This window comes from Strix uralensis, chromosome 4, assembly GCF_047716275.1.
Source record: "Strix uralensis isolate ZFMK-TIS-50842 chromosome 4, bStrUra1, whole genome shotgun sequence".
Lineage (NCBI taxonomy): Eukaryota > Metazoa > Chordata > Aves > Strigiformes > Strigidae > Strix > Strix uralensis.
Window position 1 is genome coordinate 51,968,039 of NC_133975.1, and position 26,158 is coordinate 51,994,196.

At 38.1% G+C, this 26,158-nt stretch overlaps 1 protein-coding gene across 5 annotated transcripts in view; it reads left to right on the plus strand.

Annotated features, from left to right (window-relative positions):
• The window catches only part of CCSER1 (coiled-coil serine rich protein 1), a 728,522-nt gene that overhangs the window by 170,405 nt on the left and 531,959 nt on the right, over positions 1–26,158 (plus strand). For all 5 annotated transcript variants that reach the window (XM_074866749.1, XM_074866751.1, XM_074866750.1 and 2 more), the window contains exon 5: positions 12,080–12,200. In XM_074866749.1, coding sequence (XP_074722850.1) covers positions 12,080–12,200 — 121 coding nt within the window. The remainder of the gene's footprint in view (positions 1–12,079; positions 12,201–26,158) is intronic.

A 26,158-nucleotide genomic window follows, 5' to 3' on the forward strand; every position in this document is an offset into this window, starting at 1 on the left:
CCCTGGGGGACACCACTCGTGACCGGCCGCCAACTGGATTTAACTCCGTTCACCACAACTCTTTGGGCCCGGCCATCCAGACAGTTTTTTACCCAGCGAAGCGTGTGCCCATCCAAGCCTCGAGCAGCCACTTTTGCCAGGACAGTGTTGTGGGAAACGGTGTCAAAGACCTTACTGAAGTCAAGGTAAACAACATCCACAGCCTTTCCCTCAACCAGTAAGGAGGTCGCCCTGTCGTAGAAGGAGATCAGGTTTGTCAGGCAGGACCTGCCTTTCATAAACCCATGCTGACTAGGCCTGATCCCCTGGTTGTCCATTATATGGCTTTTAATGGCACCCGAGATGACCTGCTCCATGACCTTCCCTGGCACCCAGGTCAGACTGACAGGTCTATAGTTTCCTGGATCCTCCTTCCTGCCTCTCTTGTAGATGGGTGTCACATTTGCCACCCTCCAGTCCAATGGGACCTCCCCGGTTAGCCATGACTTCAGGTAAATCATGGAAAGTGGCTTGGCGAGCACATCTGCCAACTCCCTCAGCACCCTTGGGTGTAACCCTTCTGGTCCCACAGACTTGTGTGCATCCAAGTGGTGTAGCAGGTCTCTGACCACCTCCTCTTCAACTGTGCTGACCTCAATCCGCTTCCCCTCCCCATCTCCCAGCTCATGAGGCTGGGCGTCCAGGGAACAGCCAGTTCCACTGCTAAAGACTGAGGCAAAGTAGGCGTTGAGCACCTCAGCCTTTTCCTCATCCTTAGTTACCATGTTTCCCTCTGCATCCAGTAAAGGAGGGAGATTTTCCCTAATCCTTCTTTTGCTGTTAATGAATTTATAGAAACCTTTTTTATTATCCTTAACAGCTGTAGCCAGGTTGAGCTCTAGCTGTGCTTTGGCTCTCCTAATGTTCTCCCTGCATAACTTCACTATGACTTTATGGTCTTCATGAGAGGCCTGGCCCCTCTTCCAAAGGCGATAGATTCTCCTTTTGTTCTTGAGATCCAGCCAAAGGTCCCTGTTTAGCCAGGCCAGTCTCCTTCCCCTCCTGCTTGTTTTTCGGCAGATGGGAACAGCCTGCTCCTGTGCCTTTATGACTTCGCTCTTGAAGTCTGTCCAGCCTTCCTGGACTCCCATATCCTTCAAGGCAGCCTCCCAAGTGATTTTGTTAACCAGTCTCTTGAACAGGTTGAAGTTAGCCCTCCAGAAGTCTAAGGTGGCAGTTTTACTAACCCCTCTCTTTGTTTCTCAAAGGATCAAAAATTCGATCATCTCATGATCACTGCACCCTAGACAGCCTCCAACCTTTACTGCCCCCACAAGCTCTTCCCTGTTCACAAGAAGCAGGTCCAGGAGGGCACCTTCCCTGGTCGGCTCACTCACCAGCTGTATGAGGAAGTTATCCTCCACACATTCCAGGAACCTCCTGGATTGTTCCCCATCTGCTGTGTTGTGATCCCAGCAGATATCCGGGAGGTTAAAGTCCCCCAGAGGAACAATGGCGAGTGACCACGAGATTTCTCCCAACTGTTCATAGAAAGCTTCATCCACCTCACTGCTTTGGTTGGGAGGTCTATAGCAGACTCCCACAGCAACATCTGCTTTATTGGCCCTTAACCTGATCCACACGCTCTCAACCCCGTTATCACTATACTTGATTTCTGAGCTGTCGTAGCATTCTCTTACATACAGGGCCACTCCACCACCTCTCCTTCCCTGCCTATCCCTCCTGAAGAGCTTGTAGCCATCAATTGCTGCACTCCAGTCGTGTGAGGCATCCCACCACGTTTCTGTTATAGCTACTATGTCATAGTTCTCATGCTGCATTATGACTTCAAGCTCACCCTGTTTGTTGCTCATACTGCGTGCATTGGTATAGATGCACTTGAGATGAGCTAATGAATCCAACACCTTTTTGTGAGTGTGGGCCCCATTCCCTACCAGACCCTTTAAAGGAAAAAACAATGCCTTCAAAACTTGGTTAGATTTCAAGTCTTAGTGATTTTTTTTGAATATTTGAGACTGTTAGAGGACGTGTGAAAAGGTGTCAGTATAATGATCAATTGTTTTATTGCTTTTTCAAACAGATGCATATATTTTACTTGGCATATGCTTTATCTGCAGCATAGATGTTTGGCTAGAAGTCTGTACTTCTGAAAATCAATTGGAAAAATTATGCTGTTATTTTGACCAGTAATTTGAAGAACTCAGCAGATCACTTACGAACTTGGCATAACAGTGACCTCTACTCTTCAAAGTTTTGCATCGGGACTATAATATTGAACTTTTGGAAGAACCACAGCATGTGCCTGTGCCACATGTCAGATCAGACAACCAGAATAGTTTCACTTGGCCTTGAAATCTAGTAAATTCTATGTGACAAACACAAAGAATAGCAAAATCTGCAAGTTATGTAAATGGGCAGAATTTTAAAAGTGCAGGCATGACAAATGGACAGTCAGTCATATTCTGTTTCCTAGTTTTCTTCGTGGCACAGGAGACTTTGTACCATTCCTTTCCACAGCTACCACTGACCTTTCTTGTCACCTAGACAGCTTGTGAACACCATTTCCCTGGTATTGCATGAAAAGCTGTGTGAGCATCCTAGGAAATTCTTATTCTGGTTGTCTTCTGAACTCCATCTTTTGCTTGCTGTCATAGCATACCAGTGAAGAGACTTCCCTTTCCAATCCTGCAAACATACAAGTGCTCTTCCTTCACACGCAGGTTTTATCTAGTGCCTAGTTGTAGATGCCCACATAAGGTGGTGTATTCTGTCTCAGCCCAGGATTTAACCTGCTGTTCCTTAAAGCCTCTTCATTTCCTTTCTTGGTTCAGAGGTATATCAATAGCTGATCATAATGCTGCTGGCCTGTCCCTTCGCTGCTGGAGTATGAACCGGTAAGACTGTGGGTGGTGCTCTAACCACTTTCCTTGTTTCTCCACTGCTTTGCGCTTACACTGGAGCAGTCAGCTGGAGTAGTAGCCAGCTGTTTGCTTATGCATGCTCCTATGCAAGATTGTTAATGACTGCAGAGACATCTGAGTTCAGTTTTCTTTCCTGTAGGATCCTGTACGAGCGTGGGGGCCAGGCTACAGCTTAGCCCAGGAAAGGTCTGTAACTACTTTTGACAGAGTCTGAAGAATAAGGTGGAATTGACTTTCCCCAATATATGTTTATTTTTATTTTCTGAAGAGATTGCTTTTATTTGATATGTATTGTTGTTAGATTTATTACATAGTACCAGAAAACTGATTTTACAAATTTTGACAATTTTAGACCTAAGAAAAGCAAACCAAATCCTCAATACCAGTTAAGCACATAGTGATCTTGAAGTTTCTCAAGGGAGGTGTGCAAATATTGGAGTTATTAACTAAGCAAGATTCCAGAGTTGCGGCAGTTTTAATCCCTAAACAAAAACAGTGATAGCAAAGTTCCCTCAATATTTTTTTTTTCTAAAAAAAGGATCCACCCATCTTAGAGAGAGCGAAGATGTAAAATATATTATTTGAATTTTATAATAAATATAGAAGATGTGTTCCCTGAGAAAAGAGAGAGAGGGCATTTTTGTTATGGATCCTTTAATTGTTTCAATGTCTGGTGTAACTTTCTAATACACAGTATATGAGTGACTTCTGTGAAAGAAGGAATGAGTCAGGAATAGCTATGACAAATACGCTGCTGTAGGGACTGCTCACTGGGTTGCTTGTCAGTGAGGTTGACAAAGGCTGTCATTCTGCAACTGAGATGATGTACAACTCTACTGGCAGCTGTACCTCATGCTCCTGCTAGCAGCTGCCAATACAGTTAGAACAGAAAGCCAAATAGCCTCGTACTCTTGCAAAACAAAAATACCTCACATAAATTTCCTGGTGAGCTTTTGTTTTAGAAACTGCAAGGAGAGCTGACATTGTCATTTTATTTAATAATTTCTCTTGGGAAGCTATGCTTTTGGAGGTTTATCAGTGTATTAATTGTTTAAATTAATTTCTTGTGACTACAGCCATTCAATACAAACAACAATAAATTAATCTTGCTTGCCTGTCAGTCTTTATTTCAGCTAGGCCAAGAATAATAGTTCAAGCCAAGAGACTATGCTCCTGAAAACGCTTGCTATTGAGTTTTGACAGTTTTACTTGTGGTGAATGGCAGTCGAGAATATTGTTGTTAGAGTAGTCATTCCTTCAGGGGCTTGTATTGTGCCTACAGAAATGCCCTGCAGGTCTTTTTATATTCCTCCTTTTAAGATGCCAGTGTCACAGTTGCTCCTGTTTCTCTCTTTTCCTTGAAGATGTCACACAGCTTAAATAGAAACCCAAATGTGATCAATAACAGAACTAAAACTATTTTTCTCTTGGCTGAAAAGGGAATTTGTAGGCAGCCAGCTCTTGAGCTGGTGATATCTCTATTGGGATTTCTTTCATGTCCTTTAGGAGGAGAGACAAGAGTTTCCCAGTTTCCTTATGGCTGTTACCAGGGAGTGGCTTTATGCCTCTGTCTGAAGTTGGCACTTTCAGTAATACCTTTTGCATTCTTACTGGAAAAGTGGAGGTTCTGGCTAATCTGCTTTCTTCCATCACCCGGGACTGTGGTGTTTTTCTTTCTTATTTCCCAGCAAGGGCTTCTGCAGGCAGCCTCACACTTGACTTACCCTCAGAGCCAAGAGGACCAAGGGGCCTGAGAACTCAGGCTTGTGTATAGGCCGAGACCAGCAGACATGCTACTGGCAGAGGCGGTCTGGGTGAGCCTCCTTTGCCCCATGAACCTACCTGCAGATATTTTCTCTGGGAAATTGATTTAACCAGTTATCTTCAAAGCCTTTTTGTGAATAAATTGATGCACTTACTTGGACCGCATGGTGATTATTACCATGCATCCTAGACCTAATGACTACTTTTTATTCTAATGGATATTTATACTGTTCAATTATGAAACTATGCACTTAGAATTAGACGTGATTGTTGGGGTTCAGATCATTAGTCTTTCATCACAAGCTTTATGCATGTGGGTTTTATTCATGTCCATGTCACAGAACAAGCCACAGACTACAGTGCTGAAAATGCAAGCCTGTGACATCACCCTGACTGATAGTGTTGCCAAAAGCTAACGAAAATTAATTGTTACTTCAGAAGTCCTAATGATAACACTAAAACAATGCTTTTTGATATTGAGAAGAAATACTGCCTACTGGATATAGAATATGCTTTATTTTTAAAGGTTGTTTTTTCAATTCCGGTGTAGGCTGCTTGGAACAATATTTGCTTTAAGTAGTTCACTGTGAATAAGAAAGTATTTTAGAAGCAGCCTCAAGCATAAAGAGATATACTTAGAATGTTTTAAGTGTACAGTAGTTACAGCTGAAAAACTAACCTACCTGATTTTCTGTGAATGCAGTTATAGTTCTGCTGTGGCTACAGTGGTCCATCATTGCAGGAACTGCAACAAGGAGTGGTTGTTCATGGAGAGGTTAGCAAGATGGTCAGAGATATGAAACAGGTTTTATACAGGAACAAACACAGATTCTGCAGCCAGTAGAAGAGATGACTGGCGAAACATTCAAAAGAAGTCTGTAAAATCCTGAGTGAAAAGTAAAGGAGGAGTTGTGCATTGTCTTTTTCAATACTAAAATTGGGAAAGTCAAGTGAAACTAGTTTAAAGTGCTCAAATAGGAATATTTCTTCATGTAACCTATAGTTTAGCTTTGGAACAGGACATTGTAGATGCTGTATGTTTGTGCAAGAATGGAAGTAACTGAGCAAATTCATAAAGTCCATGAGGGATTAATAAATACAGACATAACCCCACTGTTTAAGCAAGTCTGCAAGTCATTATAAGCTGAGGGAGGCTGCTTGAGAAGGCTCTGAACAGGAATTAAGGTTCTACCCTGTCCATATGGAGAGAGACCAAACTACAGTTGTTCTGTCAATACAGTGTACATAACAGAAAACATGCAAGTGGGCCACCACAAGTGGCTTGTGACAACAAACAAATTTAGGATACAAAAGCAAGGGTGCAGGTAATCACTGCAAAACTGCTGGTGTGTTAGAATTTCCTGGCTCCTGCTTAATGCCATGTTATGTATCCTTTGCCGCTGGCTGCCAGTGTGGATAGCACAAAGCAGATATGTGTATCACAGCCTTTGTGAATACCACAAAACTGCCAGGAAACATAAGAACCTGATAGAAAGTAATTCATTTGCCTGTAATGGGCCTGTAAATGTTGCTATTACAAAATTTCTGATTGTGACTATGCAGTGTTTAAGAATTGGGCCTGTGGTTTTATTGCAGAATTATTACAGCAAACCCTTTGGGGACTGTGAGTGTATAGTCTCATTCTCTTAAGTATTCGTCTGGCCAATATTGTGAAATGTGGCTGTTTCTAAGGGACAAGGGGCCCTAGAATAACTATTGAACTACTAATGAAATAGAGATCCATTTAGTTTCCTTATTTCCCCCAAAGACCACCATCAAATCTAGAATCAAGCAGCAGGAAAATTAGGCTTTTTTAAAAATTATTTTTTTAATATTAGGCTTTTCTTAAGTGGATGGGAAAAAATGGCTTTCACATGTATCTTGACCTTTTATGTTTCTTTAAAGAGACTGAAAGTCTCTTTGGGCTTTAGGGTTTAATAACAAAGTATTAAAAGACTTTGTTGTGTTTCTGGCGCTGAGAAAGATGGTATGGAACTGAAATCATACACTTGGTTTTGCTAAGTGTTCCATGCAGGTGATGTTTGGGGTTGATGAAGAGACACATCTGAACAGTGGTTCTTTTCTGAGCCTGCTGAGTGGACCAAGAATATCAGAGGACATGTCAGTGTGGTGAGGAAAGGATTAGCACAGTGATTACCCACAGTTCTTACTGGAGATACCAGAATGAATTGACTAGATTTCCTCTTGTATAAACTATTTCTAGTTGAGTAGATTTTCCGGGAAAATAGCTTGAGTTAAATGTTTTAAATGTTACTTTTTCTTTCCTCATGTCTTCACTTGTCCTCAAAACTAGACTAGTCTACTAAAGATTAGTTGTTGGTTGGCTTTTGTGTTGTTGGTTTTTGTTTGTTTGTTTTTTGGTGGTTTTTTTTTGTGTGTTTTTTTTTTTTTTTTTAGCAAAATCTCTGTCTCGCATGTAGCAGTTCTTTGCCCCATGTTTTCCTTATCTAAAAAACCTGTGTATGGGTAGCATATCTTGCAGCTCTTCCCTGTCCTTTGTTCAGAGCACCTCAGAGGGTGGCTCATTTCCTGAGCCTTGTCATGACAGAGCCATTTTTAGGAAACAGTGTTCCAAAATGTAAATGCCTACACTGAGAATTGGTGTATCTTCTGGCCTTCAGTAGTAAAAGGAATGTGCGATTGGATACTTGGGATCCAGACATTGCTCCCCCATGCTTCAGTCCCTTGTCTTCTACAGTGGCAGCTGACAGATATTTCAGGGGAAAGTATTTAGCACCTTCCATGCTCCTGGCTGCTTGCCTAGCTTTTACCAGAGCAGAAGGTTTTTTGGTATAAAACAGCAGTTGTTTCCAGATTTGATCTGTCTCTTGAACGATGACAGATGATTATTTTAAACTTTACAGGCACAAGTGTAAATAATTTGAATTGTCAGAATAAGTGCCCATCTTTTTCAAATCCAGAAATACTTCAGTGTTTTCTGTCTCCCTCTGTCATGAATCCCTTATGCTTCATTGCACATTGCATATGAACATTCCCCTTCTGTTTTCTCTAAGCAGGTAGTATTTGCTGCTAATTTCATCTAACCATCACTTGCATCTTGTGTCAAGGGAGACTTTTTTTGATAGTGAGTGGTGATAACCAGATTTTTCTCTCTCTTACTAAAAAAAAAAAGAAGGGGAAAAAATATATACAATTAACAGTGTTTGAAGTAGACACTGTAAATGACACCCCTAGAGCTTAAAAATCTTTTTATTCTCCAGAGAGATACATTCTATTCAGTAGCTGTTGAAGGCTTCCTACTGTCCTACTATTCAGGGAATTAAAAATTTTTCACTGGTTGGTTCAAAGTAGAAGAAAACTGTTTAATTAGTCATTCTCATTGTTCTTGAAAGAAACAGCAAAGGAAAAAAAAAAAGCTAATGTTTTGCTTCTCCAGATGTAGAGATCTGTTTTGATAGTGAATGGTGTTCTGGGACTGCTTAAACCAATGAGGGTAAATCCAGGCCAGCACTCCTAGTGATAAATAGATGGGGTACTTTTAAAACACTTGGCAATGGAAGAAAACAAACTGTATGCATCATTGAAGTATAAATTGAAGAATCTAGGGAGAAATTATGCAACTTCAAAAGCAGTACAGATCTTTTATAGTAGTATTATGATATTAGACTGTTTGTTTCCTTTTTCTGTAGAGTTGTCCTTTATGATACCATCTCACTTGCATGCAAATTACTTATTTTTTCAGGAAGTAGTTGGTGTATAACACATTCTGAGATACTAAGTATTAGTCTCTTAAGCTTAAAGAAATTGCTACAGTTAGTATAAAATTAGCTGATTGTTTCCCTTGATGTTGATACCTTATACAGTTTTTTCCACACTTCTGGAGGTGTGCAACAGCAAGTGTGATAATGAACCTCTACCTATGACATGTATGTAATGTTTGTGTGCCAAAAATGTAGCAGATAGATGGGAGAATTATCTTATTGGTTTCTTTATTAGAGCAGTGGATATTGTGTACCATGACTTCAGTAAGGCTTTCAACACTGTCTCCCATAAGATCCTTATAGACAAGCTGTTGATGTATGGACTGGATGAGCAGAGAGTGGGGTGGATTGAAAACTGGTTGAATGGCTGGGCCCAGAGAGTGGTGAGCAGGAATTAACTTGCACACTCATGTCAGGAATAATGTAATAGACTGGGGCAGCTGTTCACATTGATGGCTTTTCCGAACACCAGCTCAGATGATTGAAAATTCTGCTTTTCTCTATTTTTCTTACCAATTCATGTGGTAAAGCTAATTTTGTAAAGTTCTTGCTGGCTGTTAAAGTGCAAATTGGACACGTGAGAGGATTTATGTTTAAAAGGATTAATTATTCTGAGGTTTGTACTATTTTGAGAATCTAAGAGATTTGGATTTATGAAGAGTATGATATGTGGACATCACTAATGGGCTTTTTGGGGGGTAATGTGAGCCACTTGTAGATAAAAAATGAAGGTGTAGAAAAGAAGCTACATGTAAGAAAGGTTTGAAGTGCAAAATGAAAACAGTCTCCTTAAGTAAAACAGTGCCCATTCCCATCAATGTTAAAGTTGAGAGTCCACATTCAAGCACATTCTCATTATTTTAATGTAAGTTATGAACAGATAATAAGAGAATACACTCTAGTAGGTGAAAATTACTTGCTGCTGTGCTGTCGCTATTTCATGGCATTTTAGTTAATTATACTGTCCCATAACGACTTATGACTGTGTGCACAGAGACTTGAGATAAAAAGGAGGAATTGTAGTGGTTTTCAAAAAACAGACCCAAAAGTATTGCTGTCTAGAATGGGAGGATAATAAATTCCATGAGCTCAGATCACTGGATGACCACTGGGTCAGCTGTAAATTAGGGGATTATACAACTCCTATATAGCATTAATTATTAAACAGAAGCAATTTCACAGTCTTATTCATTTGTGAAATTCCTGTACAGGGTAGGAGACTAGCAATGTCTTCTTTGTTAGTTGTGATTTTGTATTTTATCTATCTTTGTAACTGCCCTGATGGACAGTGGCTGATCTAGGGAAAATCCTACCTTGTGATGCTTCCATAATCACCATTTTACAATTTCTAAAGTAATAACTAGATATTCAAGTGGTACCATAGGTCTTTTAAAGAAAAATACATATTTGCTTCATCCTTTACTCTCCCTTTTTTATCAGTGTTTCAGGTTAAAATTCAGGTACTGAATATCAATATTGCCTTTTGACAAACCTATCTTTTTACAATTCTTTGACTGTAAATCAAGAGTCAAATAGACATAAGTGTTCTTATTTGCACATATTCAGTCACTGGTTGTAGTGAGAAGGTACTATTTTGTACATGAATTTGTGCCTACCGAATTGCACCTTGCTAGTAGATGGTATGCTGGTTGCATGTAACATAGGATAAAAATCACCTAAAATTCTTTTTTTCTTATGTAGTCTCTCTAATTCAATATACTTAGCATTTGTTGCCTCCTTAATTTGTTATGCATTAAGCTATAATGTATATCCCATTTGTATACCTGTAGGCAGTGTAGCAAGTTCTCTTTGGGTATAACCATGTTTTGGAGATGGGTGTCTCTGATAGTGACAAAGTTTTGAGTAGCTCTGGTTCCAAAGAAAAATGACGGTAAGGTTTCAGTACTAGTCATCTTTATGCGTCATAGTCACTTAGCCCAATGTGCACGTTAATATTTAAAAATACAAGCATAAGTGATGCTGGAGAACATCAAATGCATTAAATGTAATTACATGTACTCCACAAAAGTATTCTCTTCCTGACAGAATCTGTCTGTGCTCTGGCCATTTTTGCTGCTTGCTGAATGGCTCAGAATTGCTCTGAAGAAAGGAACACCTTTGCACTTTTCTGACCTTTGTAGAAATATCCAGCGCTGTTCTGACCTGTTCCTTAAAATCTACTCTCTAGCTGCCTTAAAGCACTAGTTATTGCTCCAGGGTATTCATCGGGCATGCGACGTATCTTGTTGATGTGCGCTGAATTCATGCTGAATGGGATTTGAACGCTCAGGGTAAAAGGCCACAGTTAGTTGTTCTTGGCCCAGTCAAGGCAATGTGAATGAAGATTTACTCCGTTTTTGTTTCCCTGGTAAGAGGGGCATAGGCTGTGCAAAAGGTACATTTTTTGTGGGCAATAAGGAGGCACATAATTATGGAGGATGGAAAGTCTTCAGAAACAAGTTTTCCATTGGTAAATAAATGCCATAGTTCAATGTTTCCAGCTGTCACAATCTTGCATAAATGTATATACTTATAAAGTAGGTTCTTTCTGGTTTTGAATTGCAGAGAATTTGTTGTGGTCATCCTTGGTTTACATGCTACGTTATTGGCTGTGTATGTACATACGTACACTCTATAAAACAGTTTTGTATGTTATACATATCAAATACTGTGTGATTTTCTGTTTAAAAGATAGGTCACCACATTTCTTCCTGTTTATATAGGATATATATAACAGTACCATAAATGTATAATATAAGAAGCTACTGTGCTTTGTTCAATACAACCAACTCTTAATTGAAACTTTTATTTGGCTCATAAAGGTACACCTTGGCTGTAAAGGAAATCTATACCTTCAAAATCAGTAGGAATGGTGACTGCTAAGTGCTAAACTACTAGTGACACTTGCAATTTAGAATATGTATAACTTTTAACAAATATAGCTGTGTGTTTGGAGGTCAGGAATTTTTGGGTATTCATTTATTAGTGCTAATTGAGCCAGATGCTCAGCTGAAATAATGATCAGTCTTCTAGCTCTAAATATCATCTAAGTCATATCATATCATTCAGCACAGTAATACGTAGCTAATTTGTATAAATGGAAAGCATGAATCGATATATCAGATATCAGTCCTAGAACATTTGGATTTGGCATTTTTGGATTAAAGGGAGATGTAACGGTTGAAGACAAAAAAAATCACTAATCAGATTTTCTCAAATCTGTTTTCTTACAAAGTCAGAAATTTTTGAAGGTGGGAGGTTTGTCTGAAAACCATCCATAATCTCCAGTCTCAGTTTGTGATGGAAAAGGAAAAAGAAGTGCATCATTTTTTATGTCATTTATGGAAATATAAGACCTTTGAGGACTCAGACACACCAGTGAGCTACAGCAGACTCACATCAGATAATGTGCTAGGTAAAATGTGGTGAATTATGATGGAGTATCGGTCTGTCCCAAAAAAAGTGCCAAGCAAGCACTTTAGATAATGTGAAAAACAATGAAGTTTTCATTGCAGGTGACCACAGTGAAGTCTGATTAATTGTAAGCATTTTTGTTTATCACAGTATGACTTGACAGTATTCTTTTTTCCTTTAAACATTTAAAATACAGAGTTCACTCTTTAACGCTGAGATTTTTTTTTACCTTTGCAGTTTGCCGGGAAGACTCATACCAGTCGATAGTCTCATGTGCTGCTGTAGTACTTACCCCTGTAGAGCCGACAGTGGATACAAGGAAAAAAGAACAGACAATAATGCCTGATGTGTCTAAACAGTGAGTTATTCAAATAACATGATCTTTTACAAGTGCAATTTAAACACTAGTCCAGATTCTTTCTTCTAGTTTGCATATACACCTTCTTTCTGTTTCATCAATAGTTACACAGGCGTTTCCAAAAGCAGAAATTGGCCTGAGGCTAGGCTGCTTCTTTTCTTCATTAGCCTACCTTTTTTCCAAGGCTTTTGGTAATGAGGTATATAGAAGAAAATGGCCATTTATACTCTGAGAAATTGACTTTTTAACAGGCTTAATAAGGTGATTCTTTTTGTTTAAATAGTCCTTTCATTCTTGCACAGTTTTTCTAGTCAGTAGTTGATTTTCAGAAAGAACATAATTCCTAAGTGCTCTAATCATCTGAGATTTCTGTATTTTTCAGTGACTACTTTACTGCTGTGGTATGAGATATGATGACATCTTCAAAATTGTTGTAGTGGTGTTCCAAGGAAATTCTATTTCATTAAATAGACTGAAATTTGGTATCTTGCCTTAGATGAGAATCATAATCACAGCATGCGCAGTGATATTTGTCTTGCAGTACCAAGCAGGATGGTTGTTTCTTAACAACTGAGTCCTTGGGGAATGAAAAGAACTTTTTTTCATTAAAAGAAAGAAAACACAGTGGTAATACTTTATCACAACATGAACTTGGAGTCTGTGCATTTTAAACTGTGGAAGGTAATTAAAAACATGGTGATAGATAATACGACACCCATTATTGGTCCTTAGCATTTATGTTTAGTATTCCGCTTCTTTGGATATACACGGACTTAACTTTTCTGTGAAGTCCTAACTTGCATGCCTATTACTGTAAGAAAATGAAAACATCCCCCCCACCCCCAAGAAAACCTCCAAAACACCACTAGTGGATTGGATTAGATTAGATTAGATGGGATGGAATCTTGGTAGAGATCTGTGGTTTAAGTCTGTTTCTGACCGTGGAGTCCTTTTCAATCTGGTGATAAATCTATTTCATCTAGTCTACCTGTACTTAAAATTTAACACAGTATATTGCCTATCAGCTAGGTATTATTACAATGATTAAAAGTTTGAAATACTGTTACCATCTAATTGTTTTAGTGTTTCAGTTGTATGGCTTTCTGAATACTAAGGGATTTGAAAGGCAATGGGCTGCGAATACACTGCTGAAATCAAGAATAATTTTTGTGATTTAAACAGCATAACACAGTTTTGCCTTCTTTCCACTAAAAGGCAAGCCTGCACTGTTGTTTGGTTGACTTTTTCCTCTACTGTCAGCAGTTTCAGCATTTCATAATCTCTTACAAATTTAAAGTAAGGAAACTTCTGTATCTGTTTTGTATGTGCTTGAAAGCTGAATGATGCCACCTTCTAGATTTTTTTTTTCCTTCACCTTATTGGTATTAGCAAGTATATTAATCTGCTTTTTGGTGTGCTTGGCTTTTAATTTTTTTTTCTTTGCAACCTGACTAGTGATATCTTCTAAGCACATAGACTTAAATCATGCTTGTCTTATACACTCAGAGGTCTCAGCAACATACTCTAGCCTCTCCTACTCCTCCAGTTTTCACATATAAAAACTTGTGGCTCTGGAATTCTTTAAAAAGAAACAGGCATGTGCTTAAACAAATATATTTTAACTTCTTCACATGAAACAGCATCATTGTATTAGTATCTTGAAACCAACGTTCTTTCTTATGATAGGACAAGGGTTAATGGCTTTAAACTAAAAGAGGGTAGATTTCAATTAGATGTAAGGAAATTCTTTACTGTGAGGGTGGTGAGACACTGGAACAGGTTGCCCAGAGCAGCTGTGGCTGCCCCCTCCCTGGAAGTGTTCAAGGCCAGATTGGACGGGGCTTCGAGCAATGTAGTCTAGTGGAAGGTGTCCGGGCCCATGGCAGGGGGCTTGAAACTAGATGATCTTTAAGGTTCCTTCTGACCCAAACTATTCTATGAGTCTATGATTTTATATCAGAAATGAGAAACAGAAACACCTTGCTGGAAAATTTTTGCATGTTGTTAGAACAGAAAGTCAGCAAATACTGTAGAAACCTTCAAAGTAATTGTAGGGGGGGTGAAAGCATACAGTTTCAAGAGAATCCCAAACACTGAGAAACATCAGCATACCTTTCACTTCTCTCATTTCACCCTGTACTTTCTACATGTAGATCATTTTCCCCATATCCAGTTTTAATGGAAGCAGACCAGATCCCAGTTGCTGTGTGTAAATATTCTAGTGTCATCTGTCTCTGACACTGCTAAACATCAAGCAAGAGGAAGGCCTTGGCACATGTTGAATTCTATTGACTTCAGTGCAGAGTCCATGTATGGGCTGATCTGCAGAGATGAATTATAATTATTGGTATTTGTAACTACCTCTTTGGGAAATAACATCGATGCTTTTTTTTAACGCTTATCTTTGTGTACCTGAATGGTTTTGACTTGTATGTCCCAAAACTGTGCATATTGCAGAGGGCTGAGCAGTGGCCACCTGTTGAGGTCTTGTAAGGAGAAGTTGCTGCCACCAGGGCCTTGGCCAGAGTGTGTTTAGAATACCTAATGCTTTCTAAAACTACATAAGGAAGCAATGTGTAATCCAAAACAGAGAAAATACGTATTAATGATAATAAGATGTTAAACAGTTCCAAATAACTAGAAATAATTATATCGTAAACCATGGTGGAATTATATCCAAGACCTTCAGGACAGAAGCTGTGAAGCTGGGCAGGGAATAAAAAGCCTTTAATGTGAATTGTATAATATTTGACTAATGATGTTAGTTTGTCTTAGAAAGAAGCTGTTTAGTGGCTTTAAATAATGCACTGTATTTGCTTAATGTAATTTTATTGTGAGCAACAAAGAATCGTGCCAGAATTGGTAGTAGCAAAGCTTAATGATTCTTTGAAGTGTCAGTGATAAGGCGTTATCAGGATTGGAGGAATAAAAGGCCAATTTTCTTCCTCTGTAATTTTTCTTAGAAGCTCAAAAGATTCATTAGGAAGCAATTCCTTAGTGATATCTAGGCAATTGCTAACTCTTGTGTGCTTGTGCATGGGGCAAATTCCTACCTCGGTCATTCAGCAGGAATGCACTTTGCTGAGTAATGTGATAGCCACAAAATAAGCAGAGAAGACTCTGGCCAAGCAAACATCATATCTTTAGCAGCCTGGGAGTGACATCCCCATCATAAGAAGCATGAAGCAACATGTTTTGTAAAACTATATCACGTGCAGGAGGAAGATGAAGTCCTTGCTAGATGCTTTGGCCGTTATTCTGTGTTGCCTTGAAGGCTGGTAGTGTACAATAGGGATTTGCTGCTCTTCTGTAAATATGCATTTTGGAATGGGGGAATTTTGCTCTTTTTTTATGGGAGAACAATGCACAAGACTTCTTGTTTTCTGCACTCCGCAAAGCGTGCTTTCAGTGCTTAGCTGGCACGAGCAAGAGCACCCCTTTGTAACTTTTGTCCTTCCACTCCACCACAGACTGTGATGCAGAGAAATATATATATAGTCTGAATGTCAGTGTGAGCTCAGGATGAAAAACAAGAAATGTGAGCTCTACCTTGCTTTGTCCTCTGGGCCCTCCACTTTGTCTAGGATGTTGCATTAACTTTGTTATGTTTTGTAGAAATACAAGACTTAAAAACCTCATGCTGTCTGAACAGTTCAAGTTATCTTTGTGTTGTTGTAGTGATAAATCAGTCAGTTGCTCTTGAAGGTGCCCAAATGCTAAAATTTGAGCATTTCGAACAGTGTATTCTGTCTGTATTTTAGTTCTTCCTATCTGAATTCAAATATAAATAAATCAGCTGCTGGGACAGAGCAGTGACATGAGGAATCCTCCCTTCAAGTTCTTACAAGGAAGCATGGGAAAGGAGACATGGCTCAGGGAACTGGATGTTACGCTTTAAAACAACTTAGCTTCATCTTCCATTGGCAAACTATTAGCTGAAAGCTGAAACTACAAGGGGCAGTGTGGAAAAAGAAGTTTCTCAGACACACATGTCTGAGCAGACAATGTTCTGCTGCTGTGTGCTGTTCTATATGTAAACACAGAAAACCATTCTTCTGCTACTAGTGCTTCAAAAAAGTATAGTGAAATTCAGGTGCATAATTTTTAATTTATGGGATTTAAATTTAAGCAGGTGCTTATGTACTTCATTTGGTTGGTATCTTTGAATATGACTGCCCTGTAGTTCATGATAGCAATGGCAACATGTAGCCCTCTGAGCTGGCCGATTTAAAGCTGATTTGTACATTTGCACTTCAGCTGCCATCACGTTTCTGATTTTTTTTTTTGAAAGAAATTATTTGCTGTTAAATTGTTTTTAGAGCTACAGATCTTGTCATGTCATGAAGCAGATGCAGTAATTTGCCAACTGTTTTCCATATCAGAAATATTTTCCTGAGCTTTAAGGGAGTTTTCCAGATAAAGATCCTAGGTAAATGATAGGATAAGAGATAATGATTTTAAACTAAAAGAAGGTAGGTTCAGACTAGATATAAGGAACAAATTGTTTACGATGAGGGAGGTGAAACACTGGAACAGGTTGCCCAGAGAGGTAGTAGATGCCTCATCCCTGGAAACATTCAAGGTCAGGCTGGATGGCTCTCTGAGCAACCTGATCTAGTCGAAGATGTCCCTGCAGGGGGTTTGGACTAGATGACTTTTCAAGGTCCCTTCCAACCCAAACCATTCTATGTTTCTTTTCTATGATTCTATATGCTGCAGCTCCTTTGGCAGTTTTGCAGACTCTTAGGAAAAGTCAGATTTTTATTCTGGTAAATGCATGAATGGGCCTATGTAGTGAATCAATTCAATATTCTGCCTGTGCCAAAGCTGTTTAACTTGTGCGCTGTGACTATACTTATCTGTGCAAGATTCTTATTGCATGAGTTCAAACACATGAGAAAGCTCCTTGGGGTCACGGTGACTAGCTGGGTTCTTACTGATGGGAAACAGGGTGGTAAGTGGGAGAATTATAGCTTTAATGCCATTTTATACTGCGCTGTTTTTGTACAGATGCTCAGTTTGGCATTTAGGAAGGTTTTGGTGCATATATATCCTATATTTGATAGCTGCAGTAAGAATATTCCAAAATTTAGGAGCATTTTCTTTCTGAGATATTCAGGTTGTAAAAATATAATTATTATATCTGAAGACACTGGTAATCCTTTTTGATTCTTGCAGCTTTGCCTAATTCCTTTCAAAAGGAGTTCAAATCAAGCTGATTATATAGTACTCTTCACTTATTTAGTTGCAGATTTTCTTTTTCTTTCCCTCTAATTTTGTTGATATTTTGATAAATCTCAGGAAAGACCTTTTTTCCCCTCAGAGCAACAATGTTGTTATTTTACCTCTGTAATTTTTGGTGCTCCTTAGTGATGACATGAAGTGCAGTCTCTAATGCAGCCAAGTTGTCAGGTGGTGGTACCACACTGCAAGATCTGTGTCTGCTTTGACAGCCCATTCAATAAGGCATGTTTTGGTAATGTGAAAAATGAACACTTTTCAGGCTCCTTTGGACAACCTGATAAAAGATGATTGAACTGTTTCAGTTTCCTGTATAATTGGGACGATGCACTATGAAAGCATGTGTCATTCTTTGGGTAATATGGATAGTATAGGGATGCCCAGTGTTGCTCTGGAATGATATTGGTTTGATAGTTGTGATTCCAGATCAGCTGAATTACAGTATACTTTCCACCATAACATTTTAGTTAAAGGTAAGAAGTAGAGGACGTAGAATCTGTATCCATTTCTTTAAAGCAGGTACTTTGAAACTGAGTAAATATAAGAAATGTGCTTATGCTGTCAGTGGTCAAATGCACCGTTAAAATAACTTCCTGGACTAGTAGGAATGAAATATGTTTCTGCAAGGGCCAAATGCATTCCTGGAATTTCTCAACACACATGGGTACTGGAGGTCCTCCTTGGGGAATCAGCCAGGCCTGAGCCTCCTGAGGGTGCAGGCCAGAACGGTGGGGCATGCACATGTGGGTTTAGGTCCCACCCATCCCCTCCACAGGGTGCTTCCTCTGCTTCATTACACCACATCTGCTCCCAACACCCCTGAGGAGCACAGCCATCCCTTCTCCCTGCCACTTGTGCTCCTTGCAGGACCCTGCAGACCCCCTACTTTATGCTCCTTTGTTGGTGGAGGTGCAGCTCTTCCTCTGTGTAGATGTAAGGATGGCTAAAAAACATTAATGTGTCTCATGCGATAGGAAATTTGATAGGAAATTTTGATATCTTTCTGCTTGCTTTAAGGAAAAACAAAAGAATAAATCAGACTCTGATGTTCCTATTTTTTAATCTGTGTCTGGCCGCTGCAAAAATGAGAACGATGTTGTACAAACATTTATAAAATAAATTAACAGTTGTGCAAAGGAAATATAATTGCACTGAAAAGCTAATATGAAAGAAACTTTGTATCTGGTTATAGAATGCAAGCATCATCAGTTCTCACATTCCTCCTCAGTCACAGCAACTAGCAATTTATAGGAGAGATTGACAGGAAGATAATCTAAGTAAGTATTTTAAATATCTTGGACAATTGTTTACAACTGAAGGATTAAGAAGTTCTGTACAGCTTAATTTGATCTTTAGTTGCAAATGTTGAATAAGCTAGTTTTTGAGAGCCGCTAACTAATTGTAATTACAGCACTTAATATTTTCAATATTTTGTAGTTCAAGTCCTGTCTTTTCCTGTGCAGTGGTGAATAATGCAGGAGGCAGAGTAATGATGGCAATTATACTATGGAAGAAAGGTGTTATGTAGATTTTATCTATAGCCCTGTCAAGAAAGCTCTGATCCTTTGCAAATATGGTCATTGCTTGGAAAGCTTCCTCTTCCCTCTGACAAGAGACTTGGTTTCTAATGGACAGTCGACCATAAGTGTTTCAATCATTGCCCTTAAAGTATTACTGATGTTACTGAACTTCAGTTCATGAAAAGATATAGGGATGACATGTTAAGTAAGGTACTTAATGAGGTCACTTGGAATCAAAGCATGGAGTATCAAGAACACTGGCATCTCCAAGTTGACATAAAAATAAGACTAGTGCATTGTATCATTGTGTAGGTAATCTTTATTAATAAAAGTAAATTCAGGAAATAAAAATGTGTAGGGATAATACAGCTTTGCTGAAAAATGGTTTATCTGAGCTGCAAATGGTGAAGGTTTGTATAGAGCCTTTGGAGTCAAAATAGTTATTGTAATTTACATTGGCACAGAGTATGACCCAAACTGATTTTAAGCATTGGACTGTACAAATGAAGGACAATGCTATTACAGTAATCTGGAACATAAATTTCCCCTGCTTCAGCACCAAGCAGTGGACAACATAACTGCATCAATGACTACAATTTCTTAACCAGACCTGAAGTCATGATAAGAAAAGCGTTGTCACCAAATCACAGTTACATTTAGAAAATGGCTCTGGTTTAGCCTGAAGCAAGAATAAAAGATCACTTTGTTACATTAACATCCCTAAACTTAAATACCTTTATGATACCATAATGTCATTCTGGTTTTGACCATCACTCTAATAAGAATGTCCTTTAGAGTAAGATTATCCATTTATGTATCAGACATGAGATAATTTTTTTTATTCCTAAATTAAATTAAAATTTGTGCATTCCCATGCATCCTTCTTTTCTTTTTTCTCTGTGATACTGGACAGTTCTGCATAGTGGAAGCTTCAGTCATCTGATTTGCTCATCCTTCATGTCCAGAAATTTCCAAAAAAGGAATACATCAAGATAAGTAATTTTGCAGTATTTAATCAGAGATCTTATTTGAAAAGATGCCAGTTGTCACCCAGCTAGATATATAAAGGCAGGTGCTTAAGATACGCTTGGCTCAAGATTGGAATTTTTAACCTGTGTGTATTGTAGTGTCTAGAAGTTTCTGCTTTATTTACATTACTGAGAAGTATGAGTCAAACCACCTAAGTGGCAGCCTAACACTCAGCAAACAAGAACTCTTCTAAGCTAATGGCCTTGAGTAATCATTGCAAAATATTCTTGGCATATATGTTGTAATTAGAGCAATGAACCATAAGGCACAGTTATGACTAGATAGGATATTTGTTTGAATTTTAATTTTGTGCTGAGATTTTCATTGTGTGATGAAATGGGAATGATTACATATATATCGAGACTCCTTAACCTCTGGAGCAAGTCTAAAAGGAGATGTAGTTGAAGTAAATAAAATGTTACCTGGTTCCTTGGAATGGATGCAATGCAGGCAGAGATGGTTGAGACATTCTAGGAAGCTGAGCTGCTGGAACAGGCTTAGGCAATCGAACATCAATTATTTTATCTGGAGATCCGTATCTGAAGAGTTGCTGTTCTAAATTGTAGTGTTAGTCACTTACAGGCTTCATTATTCTAATAAAATTATGGTGTTTTCCATTATCCTACATGGCAGCTGCCTAAGCCCTGTAGAGCACACCCATCATCTGCTGGGATGACTGTACAAAGCCACTCAGACATAATGCCTTTCTGAGCTAGGGTTATAGTTGAGCATGTGGAAAATGACTCACTCGTTTACTTGGGATTTTTTTAAAAAAAAGTTTCCTGTGGAAAACAGACTTTAATTTCATCCAGCCTAAATTCATGGCCAACATAAACAGAATAAACATTGTTACTCCCTCAGCTTCATGTATTAAAGGAGATCTAAGGTTTTTATTTAGCAGGTACTTATTCAAGGGGCTGAAAGAACTTGATTTCAGTGCAGCACAATGAAACCTCAAAACAAACACTTTGGTCTAACTGTCTGGTCTTTTTCCTCATTTCAAAAAAGCCATTTTTATGATAGTCTTAAGTGTAAAGTTAGTTTATATGCACTTACGTTGTATAGTGGTTGTTAAATTTGTATTTCAATAATCATTTTTCGTAGCATACTGCAGCAATTGGTAAGACAATGTTAAATCCAATTGTTAACCTCTATGCCTGGTTTTCCCTAATGAGAATTTACAGTCGCTGTGAAACTTCACCGAAGGAACATGCTTTTAAAGTACAGAACTGAGAGCTTTGGGAGAAAGCCCATTTATTTCAAATGGAGAGAAAGAGAGAAGTGCCAGCTGTGCCCATTTATTCCTTTTTCTTGTACACTAGTATGTCCAAAATCTTGAAAGGATACAGAAGTTATACTGCTGTAAAATTGGGGCAAAAATATTTGTTAAACTTAACTTCTTTGACTCAGACTTGCACAAGATTAAGTGAAAGTGCTTAGTCTGAGGTAATCACTCCAGAAACAGAATTATACTTTCTGGTATGTAAAAGCATCAGCTGTTGCTAAACAGTAATTAAAGTTCTGTTTGAGCCACAGCCAGTGGCTGTATTTTACCATCTCACAAGGAAATTAAGGCAGGTTTGGGTCTGTACTTTTGTGCAGCAGAAACATCAGTCTGAGGTAGCATTCTCTAAATGCTAAGGAGGTGGGAAGTGGCGGTGGTGGGGGAGAAGGGACTGGGGGATAATTTGTTTTCTCATTTAGAAGTCTGTGGTTTTGGTATTAAAGTACAACTCCAGTTTTTACAAATTAGATTTCAAAGCATAATTGCCGCTCAAATATAAAAATTAATCAACTATGTTATTACTTGTGAACAATTAAAGCATCTTAAAATGGAAAACAAATATGAAGGAAATATGATTGTGCATGTAATGCTAGGATTGCAAAGTACTTAATTTGGTTAGACAAATGTATTGTAGATTAAAACTAGAAAAAACAGATCAAGTACATAGCAGAGATACATTTATTTCACTTTCACAGTAATTTAATAATATCCCTGAAGCGTAACAAAAAACAGCACTTCTTGGTAATTTCTTACTGTCACTGGAAGGTGGGGGAAAGGGATGTCAGGGAAAAACTAGGTAGATTTGCATTTATGATTGCATGGTATAGCTATTGGACTACGCTGTGCTGTTTTGTAGCTCATTGTATGCTTCCAGTGAAAACATTATCAGGTATTCTTTTGAATCTGATCTGTGAAAAACAATAGTGTTGTGATGGTGCTGTTATTGGTTTCATTGAGGGGTTTTCTAAACTATGTATTTTGCAGAACATTCCTAAAAGCATCATCCTGTGCAGTGGCTGTATTAGAGTTAACTTTGTTAAGAAAATATACTACTCTGAATTGTATTATCATGACTTAAATAGGAATACCACTGGAGCAAACTAAGTTCAATCAGCGTAATGCTTAAAAATATAGAAAGCGCTTCATGGTGCTTTAAGTTGAGGTATTACCTGCATCCTAGAGGGAATGAATTATGTGAAAAAATATACATACCTGCATGCTATGTTTCGCATACAGTCAGTGGGATTTCAGTTTTTATTTTGCAAAACTAAATGGAGAGAGATGCTCCAGAAGTGTGCATAATCTAAATATCAGTATTTGAAAGGGCAAGATTTTCTCCGTGTTGTAGAGTAAAAAAGAGATATTAGAGAAAGGACAGAAATAATTTTAATAACCATTCTCCTTACCCCCACCTCCAGCTCCAGTTTGTTTTGTTCTTATCTTTTCCTGGAGGTAACGAAGATATAGAGGCAATATTCCTCTTCCTTGTGTATGTACATTTTCAATGTACTTATGAATGGCCCTGAGAGAAGGGATTTTAGTAACCAATCAAAATCTATGTTTACACTGAGTATTAAATACGCTGTGATTTACTTGCTTGGATTTACTGATAGCAGAGGTGGAAGGCTTTTGCTAAAAATGTTAAGTGGTACTATTGCTCTTTCTTTTTCTCCTCTCCCCTCTTGGCTTTTTCCAGTCAATACAGTGGCTGTGTTGGCCACCATATGGAGATACAAGACACCTACAGCATGTAAAAAAAAAAGCAAGCTGGGAGATAAAAGTGAAACGACACTGCATTAACATATTAGGACACATGCAGCATTGGTGCCGTTGGATTGAGGCATAAATTTGCAGTTATATTGCAATAAAGTTAAGCTGTAAAGACAAAATATTGTACCAAGCAACAATGAATTTAAAATAGCTGAATGCTGCAAAAATTATCCATGCAGTTATGAAGTGAGTACAAATAAAAGTTCTTCCTCTTGTTCTCCAGGAGCAGGGTTAAGCTCTGCTTATACTAAGGAGATGGACTGGTCAAGCTGCCTTTTATCAGTAGTAGCCACAGTAGCCACCGTGTAAAAAGTTCACTGACGTTGTGAGGAAATAATATTTTTTCCCGTGCCATACCTGTAAGTATTTCTTGTGCTTCCTGCACCAAGTTCATTTACCAGGTCTTTGTGGGTATGGTAGGATTTTACTCCTACCAAAAAGGTTTTGCTTTTGGTATTTTAATCCTGTCTTTCTCATTACACAATGGAGTAGGATGTAGTTTTTGATGCACATGAAAAAGACTTGCTGCTGCTACATTGATTAAATATGTAAGAGCACATATTGCACATATATCCACCTATTAATAATCCAGATTTAGAGCTTTCATTAAAGCAGCCCACAACATCAACTTGTGCACAGCTTTAATAAATGCCTCCAAAAAAGAGAAGCAGGGAAAGAAAAAGAGGCCAGTGCTTGCATCATAACTGTGAGGTGACTTTTTCAGAAGCATGTGTGTATATATATATATATATCAAAGTATGACGTAGGCTACAACCTGCAGCTGTCTCCCTTTTTTGCTGCAAAATCAGCTGGTTTATATGTTCAGTGAATCCCCCAGATCCCAGGAGGATTCCTGGGATGAGCAAAACAAGTAGGAGGGGGGAAACATGGATAAAAGATTACTAGGAGTGAGCTATTAGGAAAAATCAAGGGAAGCACAGGCAGGGGAAAAAGAGGGGTAGCTTTGAGGTAAGTTTTCCCCTGTTTTTAATCACTCATGCTTATAATCTGTCTATCTATTTGTTTATACAGAAAGCCTATAGAGTATTCACTCAAAAGTATGGTAATGTTCCTCTAACTGTTGTACTGACTTACTACCTCAACCCTAGCCCTCTATTCAAAATTTTAATATAGTTTTTTCAGGAGTATTCTAGCCCCACTTCCAATTATCTTTTTTATTATGTCCTTTTGTATAATATACATCTTTATATACAATTTTAGTATGTGCCTAGGTTACTACTTCAGAAGATACTGAGTTGAAAAGGACTTCCCTCTCCTGGCAGTAGTAGGTGTAGAGGTGACAGAGACCTCAAATCAGAGCCACAAACCAACCAGGAATAAATATTATGAGAACCAAGAATGAAAAGCATTCTTTTATTTTAAAATCTGAATGTCTCATGCACACAGTTTAAATGCAGAACGGGAGAAACAGAAGTCCTTTTTGACAGATGACCTAAGTGATAAGGTGATGCCAAGTTATTTTGTCCTACAATAGTCTCCTATTAATGGGGCTGTATTTTGAGCCTTATTTTTGTAATCCTATTTTAATCTTAATCTAATGTTATAATCTTATTTTCCTATTCCTTACCTGGACCTGAATAAATAGAAGGGATTAATATTTTTGACTGGAAAAAATTAAATGTTCTATATAAACATCTTCAGACATACTGTCTAGATAAACATTGCTATATTGATTATTTGTTGTCAATTCTGGCACAGTACATTGCAGCACTCTAAAACATGCCGTGTACCTCCATAGCTAAAGAAAAACCTCCTCCTTTCTTCTCCAAGGAACAGTGCATCCCAAATACCCCTGTTTGGGATAACTAACAGAGGATCTAGAAAATAGCATTTATGGGTCAGTGAGAAAGCACAAGTGTTCAGAAGTAGGATTTCCATATTTTTTTCTAAATCCTGTGCTGGTGTTGTGGGAGCAAATATACTTAAATTAGCATACAAAATATATTTTACTTTACTATCAGATGGACTTGACATGGAGTAATGCAAGTATGATGTAATAATAAATACTATTTGTAATTGTTTTCAAGTTCTGTACTCTTCAGCTGTGCTGCAGTTTAAAATTATACACTGCCATTAAAATTCAGGGAATAAATACAGTGCTGATATAAACCAGATTATTTTATTTAAGAGAGCAAATCATCATTCTTCATCTATTCTCCCAGAAATTACTTCTGTTTTTTAAAGGTGTCACTTAAAATCAGGAATACATTTAGAGAACTTAGAATTCAGTCCAAGTACATTACAGGAATGAATCGCAAAGCTGAGCCATAGTTCAGAAAAGAGTCGTATCTTATTCAAGTAGGGAATTTTGATATTGGCTCTAGCAAGGATTGTTTATCCTCATATTTAAAGTTTAAATTACTAAAATTCACCTGTTCAAAATAATATTCAATGCTTTCAGCTTTGTGCTATCTATGTACTTATTCCTGATTTCTTTTTTTAAATCTGATACTACACAATAAAATACACTAAAGGCTTTAAATTCTGAATTACTGAAAGCAAACTTGAATTTATAATGAAAGCCTGATAGACTTCAGGGAATCCATAATTTAGATGGCAACAGAACACGCTGACTCCAGCTACAATAGATTATACTTGAAAAAGCAACAATTAAATACATATAATAGAATGGTTTTGGTTACTATGGGAACAGTTAGAGAGAGGTTTTTCAGCATTACAAACCACTGTGTGTATACAAGAGAAATTCTGTTCTTCTGAGTCAAAAGCTATGAGAGCTTTCCAAGGAAAAGACTAAATAGTATGAAATGTTTGAAGGAAAAGCTTTTAAATATCTCTCTACAATATGTCGGTGTTTTTGTGTTCCCTTTTCCTGCTTTCCCCCCATTTTTCTACCACTAATTTTTGGAGTTAGAGATTCTGAGTTGTGTAGCAAAAAACATCTTGCAAAGAGGATTAGTGAATGAAAGAGCAATGTGGATGAATTGTTTTATTTCTGGGGCCATTTACAAGAGATGTAATACTATGTCATAAATCTTACTTAGATCAGGGTATCTGTACTGTAGCTTCACACTTTCTTTGGCATACTTTTATCTTTGTTCTCTTAACCTGGAAATAGTGAATGTATAAGCTAG